At 35.0% G+C, this 9,765-nt stretch overlaps 1 protein-coding gene and 1 long non-coding RNA gene across 3 annotated transcripts; one reads left to right on the top strand and one right to left on the bottom strand.

Annotated features, from left to right (window-relative positions):
* Window positions 1-776: 776 nt before the first annotated feature.
* LOC106318260 (chaperone protein ClpD, chloroplastic) lies at window positions 777-4,931 on the top strand. Its single transcript, XM_013756157.1, has 12 exons — window positions 777-1,447; window positions 1,512-1,639; window positions 1,712-1,941; window positions 2,029-2,137; window positions 2,222-2,352; window positions 2,617-2,718; window positions 2,808-3,089; window positions 3,170-3,264; window positions 3,357-3,651; window positions 3,750-3,983; window positions 4,112-4,348; window positions 4,444-4,931. Exons 1-12 carry the CDS (start codon window positions 777-779, stop codon window positions 4,756-4,758), a joined length of 2,829 nt encoding a protein of 942 aa, XP_013611611.1. The 3' UTR covers window positions 4,759-4,931.
* Window positions 4,932-7,641: 2,710 nt separating this feature from the next.
* On the bottom strand, window positions 7,642-9,765 carry LOC106316464. Of its 2 annotated transcripts, XR_001264837.1 has the most exons (5): window positions 9,248-9,765; window positions 8,634-8,710; window positions 8,391-8,540; window positions 8,185-8,259; window positions 7,642-8,074 (listed from the first exon to the last, which is right to left on the bottom strand). It is a non-coding gene; the product is annotated as an uncharacterized LOC106316464 (long non-coding RNA). The 2 variants fall into 2 exon arrangements; XR_001264836.1 differs by having other exon boundaries at window positions 7,642-8,259.

The raw sequence follows: 9,765 nt of genomic DNA on the forward strand, positions 1-9,765 counted from the left end.
TCGTTCAAAACTTTTATCAAAAAAATTGTTCAAAGTAAATTTTGAAACTAAAATATTGTATTTTATATGGTTTATAGTTTAATTTAAAACGATATATATATTAATTTTAATAATTAATTAAATTAGACTTTTTACTTATATAATTTTTGTAATCATTTGTATTTTGTCATAACAAAATTTTTAAACCATGGATCATAAAATTTGAATGTGAAACTCTTAACAGTTTTAGTAATTTATAGTCGTTTGTAAAAATTCAAAATATAACATATACATAAAAATCTAAATTTTTATTATATGGTTATTGTGGTTGTTTAATTTATTTAATAGTTTAAAATTAAACAAATATGATAGAAGATGCACTATTTTTTTTATCAAATCTTTATTATTCAAAATCATTAATTGCCATATATACTTTAGCTAGCAATTCCGTAAATTTTATTTAAGAAAATAATAAAGTAAATTAATGATGAATTTATTGTTAGTTTAATAAAAAGCTTATTATATAATAATGAATCATTTTAGTGATGACATGTGAGTAAAAAAAAAGGTTATAATGTTTTTAAATTCCATGACCCATTGGGTTTAATGAATCGAGGGACAAAAAAAAATAAAATAAAAATAAAGGTTGCCGTGACGTGTCAGCTTACTCCATCCTTTACTTTTGCTTCTTCCCCTTTGCTTCCTCTTTTCATTTTCCTGGAAATAATAATTCCCATCATTTTGGCACAAATCGGAAAACATCACCGGAGAATTTCTCCCGGACAACGACGACGAGCATGGAGGTCTTATCTACTTCCTCGCTTCTAACGCTTCACTCTCGCCGCCTGGCTTCTTCCTCCTCGAACCGTATTGACTCTTCTTCTTCTTCACATGTTGCTTCCTTCGCCGCTTCTTCGCTTTCCTCTTTCGCTTCATCGTACCTCGGAGTCTCCCTCTCCAATTGTAAGATCCAACGCTTCTCCACCACTGCAACAAACTTCCACCGATTCCCGCCGAAGAAACGAAAGAAATTCACCCCGATTTCAGCTGTATTCGAGCGGTTCACGGAACGAGCGATCAGAGCTATAATCTTCTCTCAAAAGGAAGCTAAATCGCTGGGTAAAGACATGGTCTACCCTCAGCACCTTCTCCTCGGCCTTATCGCTGAGGATCGCGACCCTCAAGGGTTTCTCGGATCCGGAGTCACCGTAGACAAGGCCCGTGAAGTTGTCTGGAGTATCTGGGACGAAGCTAATTCTGATTCCAATTTGTCCAAACAGCAAGAAGAATCCTCGACTTCCTCCTACTCCAAGTCCACAGACATGCCTTTCTCCATCAGTACGAAACGGGTCTTCGAAGCTGCGGTGGAGTACTCCAGGACTTTGGATTGTCAGTATATTGCTCCCGAGCATATCGCCGTCGGGCTCTTCACCGTTGATGACGGTAGCGCCGGCAGAGTTCTCAAGAGGTATAAAGTTTCCTCTTTTAAATGTGCTTGAATTGTTTCTGGTTGACTTCTGATGTGATGTTAGATTGGGAGCAAATATGAATCTGCTCACAGCAGCCGCACTCACCAGACTTAAAGGAGAGATTGCCAAAGATGGAAGAGAACCACCTTCTTCCCCTAATGCTCGAATTGTTGGTCCTGGAAGAACGAAAAGTAATGTTTTTTTTTTTTTCCTTCTTTGTGAGTTTGAGAAGAGAGATGCTGACCAAACTTGTGTCTCACCAGCGAAAAGTGTTCTGGAGCAGTTTTGTGTGGATCTTACAGCACGTGCTGTTGAGGGACTTATTGATCCTGTTATTGGCCGGGAAAAGGAAGTTGAAAGAGTCATCCAGATACTTTGCCGCAGAACCAAAAACAACCCGATTCTTCTCGGTGAAGCTGGTGTTGGGAAGACCGCCATTGCTGAAGGACTAGCAATTAGTATTGCAGAAGCTAATGCTCCTGGGTTTCTCTTGGTAAGCAACCCCAACATCTAATGAACGGTAAAATTTGATCTGAAGTTGGCCAACCATGTACATGACCAGTTTCATGCTTATATCTAGGGCAAACGCATCATGTCCCTGGATATAGGACTGCTAATGGCCGGTGCAAAAGAAAGGGGAGAACTGGAGTCACGTGTCACTGCTTTGATAAGCGAAGTTAAAAAATCAGGTTATTTTATCTCAAAATATGAATGCTGTAAAGTTAACATGGCTCATTCCCAACACATTTTATTTGTTTTTTATTTCCCTCTAGGCAAGGTCATTCTATTCATAGATGAAGTGCACACTCTTATTGGGTCTGGCACGGTCGGAAAAGGAAACAAGGGGTCTGGGCTTGACATTGCTAACCTCTTGAAACCATCACTTGGAAGGGGTGAACTTCAGGTACGCATACTAAATGAAATGATTTTCTGCTGCTTTTACTTGTGTATGAGAAAGTGTATCACTTTAGGTTCTGCTTAAAGAGTTTAGTAAATCTGAAATAAAGTAATGTTTCCATCTCTGTCTATATGTAGTAGTTCATATTGAAATAAAACAAAAGCCAAAATCCTACTGAATCATGTCTTTGTTATGAAAATAAATGCAAAATTTCAAGTATATATGGTGCTCTAAAGCTAGCTCTACTAATCAACAATCAACCATTTGCAGTGCATTGCATCCACAACCCTTGATGAATTCAGGAGTCAGTTTGAGAAGGACAAAGCACTAGCAAGGAGATTCCAGCCAGTGTTGATTGACGAGCCAAGCAAGGTTTATTTCAAGCCAATGTTTTCTATCATATCAACAACCAATATCTAATTTTTCGTATCTAGTATATTCATCTTTTAATAACATTACAGGAAGATGCGGTGAAGATTTTGCTAGGCCTTCGTGAAAAATACGAAGCACATCACAATTGCAAATATACTATGGAAGCCATAGATGCTGCAGTGTACCTTTCATCACGATATATCGCTGATAGATTTCTTCCAGATAAAGCTATCGATCTCATTGACGAGGCAGGAAGCAGGGCTCGTATTGAAGCTTTTAGAAAGAAAAAGGACGATGCAACCTGTATCCTTTCGAAGCCACCGGATGATTACTGGCAAGAGATCAGAATTGTTCAGGCCATGCACGAAGTGGTAAAAGACTAGACATTCGTCTCAATTGGATGTTGATCATGTTTCACCTATTAAACAGCTTCAATAATTGTTGGGAATAGGTTCTATCAAGCAGGCAGAACCAGGATGATGGTTCAGATGAGTCTGGTGAACTAGTTGAGGAGTCTTCTCTGCCGCCTGCAGCAGGCAATGATGAGTACGACGTTCTTTATTTACATATTTACAAAATGTTATATTAAGAAGATTAAAGAAGGAACCTCCATAACATTGGTTTGATTCTGCTTTCAGGCCTATACAGGTGGGACCTGATGATATCGCAGCTGTTGCATCGGCTTGGTCTGGAATTCCAGTTCAGCAGATCACAGCAGATGAGAGAATGCTTCTTATGGGTCTAGAAGAGAAGCTTAGAAGCAGAGTTGTTGGTCAGGATGAGGCTGTAGCTGCCATATCTAGAGCTGTGAAGAGGTCAAGGGTCGGCTTAAAAGATCCTGATCGCCCCATTGCCGCTATGCTGTTTTGTGGACCTACTGGAGTTGGGAAAACAGAACTCACAAAAGCTCTATCAGCAAATTATTTTGGATCGGTACAGCTTCATTAACAATATAATGCTTGTTGCTGACACGTGCGTGGTCGCAGATCCGATTTCTTTAACCCTTTTTTTTTTTGAATTGGTTATTGTAGGAGGAATCCATGCTGAGATTGGACATGAGTGAATACATGGAGCGTCATACTGTGAGCAAGTTGATAGGCTCACCTCCCGGATATGTTGGTTTTGAAGAAGGTGGAATGCTTACTGAAGCAATCAGGAGACGTCCTTTTACAGTGGTTTTGTTCGATGAGATAGAGAAAGCCCATCCGGATATCTTCAACATTCTTCTCCAGCTGTTCGAAGATGGACACCTAACCGATTCACAGGTTCGATGTTTACACTTTAAAACATTTACTGGTGCCTAAGCTTTCTATCTTTTCTCAAATAGTCCTACTGGCTACAGAGTTGACCATATCTTTCTCCATGTTCTTGTATTGGAATCCTTGTTTATCAGGGAAGGAGAGTATCTTTCAAGAACGCACTGATCATAATGACCTCTAATGTCGGGTCATCAGCCATTGCCAAAGGAAGACACGGGTCTATAGGTTTTATCCTCGATGATGACGAAGAGGAAGCATCTTACGCTGGAATGAAAGCTATGGTTGTTGAAGAACTCAAGAACTATTTCCGACCTGAGTTGTTGAACCGGATAGACGAAATCGTCATTTTCCGACAGCTTGAGAAGGCTCAGGTTAGTCATTTTCTCTTCCTCTCAACCGAACTTAGTGGAACCAAAAATCAGATTAAAATTCATAAAATTCAAAATCTTCAACTCCGATTTTACAGATGATGGAGATCCTGAACCTGATGCTACAAGACTTGAAGTCGAGGCTTGTGGCACTTGGAGTCGGTTTAGAGGTTTCTGAACCTGTCAAGGAGCTTATATGCAGACAAGGCTATGATCCATCTTACGGTGCACGGCCACTCCGTAGAACAGTCACAGAGATTGTGGAAGATCCACTCAGCGAAGCCTTTCTTGCTGGGAGCTTCAAGCCCGGTGACACGGCTTTTGTGGTTCTCGATGATACTGGAAACCCTTCGGTTCGGACCAAACCAGATTCTTCCACCGTACGAGTTACGGACAAGAAATCAATCGCATAGTTTACACCATTGCAGGATTGTATATAAAGATTCTTTGGTTATACTCACTCGTCTGATACTTGAATCTCAATTGCTTGGTGCAAACCTGTATATATAAAGATACATAGTGGATAGTCGTGAGGTAATTGTATTAACTATTAAATTATTAAGGATTTGTTCCTACTTGAATTATATATATATTTATTAGTTTTCTAAATGGGCTGAATCATGCGTCTGCATGGAAGAAGAGTTGAGAAACAAAATAAAAGAGAAAAAATTAGAGTTGAGAACGTTTATACGTTCTTAGGAAAAAAAAAATGATTATACGCTAGTTTTTGTATCTACTAAAATAGAAGCCACATGTCAATTAGGGCTGTATCCCGAATCCACGTGACCTAAAAATTACCAAGTTTGGGCTTAGTTTTATAAGTCCAGAAAAAATTGGATCTTTCAGACTAAATCCATTTGGATTTTTTTGCCTAAACCCGTTTGGGGTAGGACCTGCTCGAAAACTCGAAATTTTATAATTTATCTTAAATATTATCGTTCTTGCAATCAAAACCACTATTCGTATTGACATATAATTTTAATATTTTAATCTAAACTCTAATAAAGCAAATATAAAAGTTGTTAATACATTTTATTGTTTGATCATTACAAGTGTCTAATTTTAAATTTTGCAAATGTACTTTTTTCTTTCATGTACAACATGTTTTTTTTCAAACTACAAAATATGAAATATTTGACCAAGTTTATCATAAATTTTATTTTTTTATATGTTTAGTTATAATTTATATTTGATTATTTAAATCTTATTAAATTTGGTTTGCTTATAATATATTTTTAAAGCATACGAAAATGTAAAACATTTTTGATAAAGAATAAAATTTTAAACTCACTTTATATTTAAAACAAAAAAAAATGAAACTATTTTTTTAATTAAAAATCACATGTATTAAAGAGATAAAAATAACAATGACAAATTATTTTTTGAAAAGCCCAAAAAAGCCCTATAGCCCTTATAAGGGCCGGGCCGAGCTTTGTATATTAGGCCCAAAATATTTTCGGGCCGGGCCGGGCTCAAATATTTACGGGTTTAACGGGGTTGGGCCGGGCCGGGCCATCCCGAATTAACATCCCTAGCCATGACTTCTTTCATGTGTAATATTAAAAATGGACTATTATTTAGAAAAGATAACTATATTATTTTTTTTTGTATTTGCAAAATAAAATCTTAACAATATATTTACGTTTTTTTACTCCATCAATATAACTAAGAATATTTGGAGCAACCTTTGGAATGTTAGTTAAATGATTATAAGAACTAGATTTTTTTTTCCGCGCTACGCGCAGATTATCTATTTTAAATTATTATAATTATATAATATTTTAATTAGTTTTTTATTTAATTTATTGTTTTTTTCTTTTTCATGTCTCATTTTCCCAACATTAACTTAATAAGTTACTACTTTCGTAAATTTTTTGGCTGTTCATTTTGTAAATATTTCGTAAATGATTTCAATAGTTTTGATGTTTATTTTTAATTTTACATAATTTAGAACTAATAAACCAGAAAATGTCTACAACATTAAAGCAGATTAAGATAGTTTGGATTTTTTTTATTGTTGTGCTGTTAAATTTAAGTTTGGTCTTTTATACTCTTAACTAATTTTAATAATGATTCAAAATGGTTTAATTTGTATCGTTTTGTTCTTCTGAAGTCAAATAACATCAATAGTGGTGTTATAGCATTTTTTTGTTTCAATTATTGAAGAGAGTAATATTTTCACATATTTTCATGGCAAATTGCATTTTAAATTCAATCATATTTTTCATATGTATATTTTTGCATTAAATTGGGGAGATTGTGTTTATTTGACCAGTATAACTTAATATTTTTCATTGTTTTGTGCATAGTTTATTGATATAAAATGGGGAATTTGTTTTATAAAATTTCTCTATTGTTACAGAGTTTTGTTTATTGTAAAATATATTTTATTATGTGAAACGAAGAAATAATAGTACTTTACAAAATGAGTTTATTTTCTATTATATTTTGTAAATTTAATGATATTACTTGTGTATATAAATTTCAACATAGTTTAAAATGATCAAAATTTCATCATAAGTAAATGCATCAGAACAAACAATTGTTCGCTAATGCACTTCAAAGTATTATTATAGGTTTATGAATTTCTTTTGAAGTCGATTGTTGAATAGCAGTATATTTTTTAATATTCCTTAGAAAAATATAATAATGTTAAATATTTTTAAACATAGATAAATTATGTATATTTTCGAGAAACTAAAAACCGATGCCACATCTACAATTTTACATATGTTTTGAAATACAACAGCCGATCTGTTGTTTTTTTCTATTCAATGTTCTTTTTTTGAAACACTTTCCTTCTTCAATTAGTATAATCCAAATATAGTAAGAAATAACATTATGGAGGATAGCCTCCATATAATTCTTTTTTTTTTTCAAACTTAAAGCCTCCGTATAATTCTTCCTACTGATTTTATGTTTGGTTGCTTTGCTTACTTTTTGCTTTTGTTTAGTCTGCACTCACAAACCTTTACCGTTATCACATTCAGTGTGTATACTTGAATGAAGGTTAAGAATCAAATCATTAAACATAATTTTGTCATTTTGTTTTTGTTTCTCAAATGTTCATAGCTTTTTTTCTTCCTTTTTATCTAATTTGGCTGGCATGTTCAGCGAGTAGACCTTACATGCGTTTCTTTCTGTTATTGTCTTTGACAACTCATTTTGTTTGAGAAGGAAAAGATGATAACCTAAAACAATTGCATATCTTACTGAGTCTGCGTTAAATTAAATACACTTCTCAAATAGAGACGATCTATAACATTTTTACATAAACATTTGCTAAAGCACAACTAATACATATATAAATGTATTCCTCATGTAAACCCTCATTTGACAATATATGTAAACCCTCATTTGACAATATATACTTTTACCGTATGCACGTCTTTGAAATGAAACATTCTGTTGGCCAATGTCTTCCTCCTATAATTACATATAGATGTGGATTTACAGACACTAACAAACACAAAGCAAAAGTATTTCTAAGTTTTCACAGAAGAGGCAAGGAAATGAGGGCAATCACAACTTTGTTTTTACTTTATGCTTCCTTGTTCCCTTTGCTTTAGCGTAACTCTGATTTTGGTTTCTACCGTCAGTCATGTCACTGTGCTGGATCTATCATATCTAAGGTCGTTGCCAACAGTCGTGACCGTAGCATTACTGCAGCATCGCTTCATATGCAGTTGAATGATTGGTTTGTTACGGTTCGTAAATTCTCCTTTGTTACTGCAGCATCAGTTCATATGCAGTTAAATTTATATGGAGTGAAGAACAATGATTATAAAAACTCATTACGTGTCCTTCAGCAAATGAAACATCAGATCAAGACTCATTACTTCAGTGCCACCATTCTGGATGGTGTCCGTGAGATATTCAATCTCTCTTTGAGTGATAGAGAAAGGAGATTTCACCTGCAACAGACATTACATACATAAAAGTTTTGAACCAACCGGAACATGGTGAATCATCTTAAACCTGAGAGAGCAATGGCGAAGTTATATAGGCAACTCAGAAATCATCAATTAGAAAACTCAATACAAACCTGTAAAAATATGGCTGAATTGAACTCTTGGTTAACTCATACGCACAAACCCCTTTCCAGAGATGAAGCAAGAGATCTCAAAGGATATGTATGCATACTCTCTTCTTTCCCACTTTCCATTTTATAATAACCCAAGTCCAATACCTCAAACTGAAAAATAGAATTGAGATATTTCAAAGTATTTGGAAAACAGGTTTCTCAGTTCCGGTTTCATCTTAAAAGTTTTTGTTTATCTATGTTTACCTCTGCCTTTTGGAGTTATCACTTGGATTAGTTCATCGACTGTACCAAACTTTCTCCCTTGTTTCTTCACTTGCTCCCTGCAGTCCAAAAAGACAGCCTTGAAGTTCAACTATACCCATTTCTAGACCAAAAATGGTTTATTTGTTCAGTTATATGAACAAATTAAAGTTGATTCCTATACTTTTCACTGACAACAACTCATAAAAAATGGGCTCGAAATTGTTAACCCCTCTAATGGAACAGAAGTATATATAATGAACAAAATATACTTGGATTAAAAACTACAAAATGGGCATGACATTCAAATTCAACATGGAATGAGACAGAAGATTGGAAGTGCTAAAATAATCCTTATGCTCTTCTGAAGCAATGAGTTGGTGGTTCAGTAGGTTTGACCAATTCTCAAATAATCTGGATACTGGAATTAAGCTATAAGTGTTATATTAAGGAAAGGAGTAGCAGACAAAGCATTTTTCCACGTTTCAAGACCTTCAGGGACATTATATGAATATATAATTACTTCCTCTAACAGCCACAGTCAGGGAAAACATATAAAAGAAAATATTAGAAAGCATGTATGTGATTATCCTCAGACCAAACTATAAAGAACTTACATTCAGTTTCTTCTTAGGTCTCACTGGAAGTCTTCTCTCCCAACCTTTTTTTTTTAAATCCTCTTTGATATCTGTATTCGACAACGAAACTGAGAATTTCAGTTTATGATCTGTACATGCTGGTTTCAATTCCGTCGATCTTCGCGGAGGATTTGTCTCCGGACTCACTATACGCAGCGCCTCTCGTCCCCAGATTCTACGGCCTCTGGCTTCCGCCTCGATTGAAGCTATAGAGACGAATCTGTTGGCAGCGTTATCCGGAGACGAAGAATTCAAAATATGTGAGGCATATAAGAAAAATAAAAAATCAGAATGAAGAATAAAAAATTTGTTTAGCTGGTGTGTGGAATAAGGCAAGAAATAAAGCAGTGACAAAGTTATATATGGTGAGTGTGGGAAACTGAAGAGTTGATTGATATATCGGGTGTTACACTATTGAAGAGGACTTTGATGAATAGAGAAGATGTTGATTGACTTTACAGTCTCAACAATGTCAAAAGACTAAACGTTGAAGAAGA

Source organism: Brassica oleracea, chromosome C9 (assembly GCF_000695525.1).
Source record: "Brassica oleracea var. oleracea cultivar TO1000 chromosome C9, BOL, whole genome shotgun sequence".
NCBI classification, from domain to species: domain Eukaryota; kingdom Viridiplantae; phylum Streptophyta; class Magnoliopsida; order Brassicales; family Brassicaceae; genus Brassica; species Brassica oleracea.

Coding starts and splice junctions, on each gene's coding strand:
- LOC106318260 (XM_013756157.1), top strand. CDS start 777: ATGGAGGTCTTATCTACTTCCTCGCTTCTAACGCTTCACTCTCGCCGC. Junction 1,448..1,511: donor GCCGGCAGAGTTCTCAAGAG/GTATAAAGTTTC, acceptor ATGTGATGTTAG/ATTGGGAGCAAATATGAATC. Junction 3,984..4,111: donor GACACCTAACCGATTCACAG/GTTCGATGTTTA, acceptor CTTGTTTATCAG/GGAAGGAGAGTATCTTTCAA.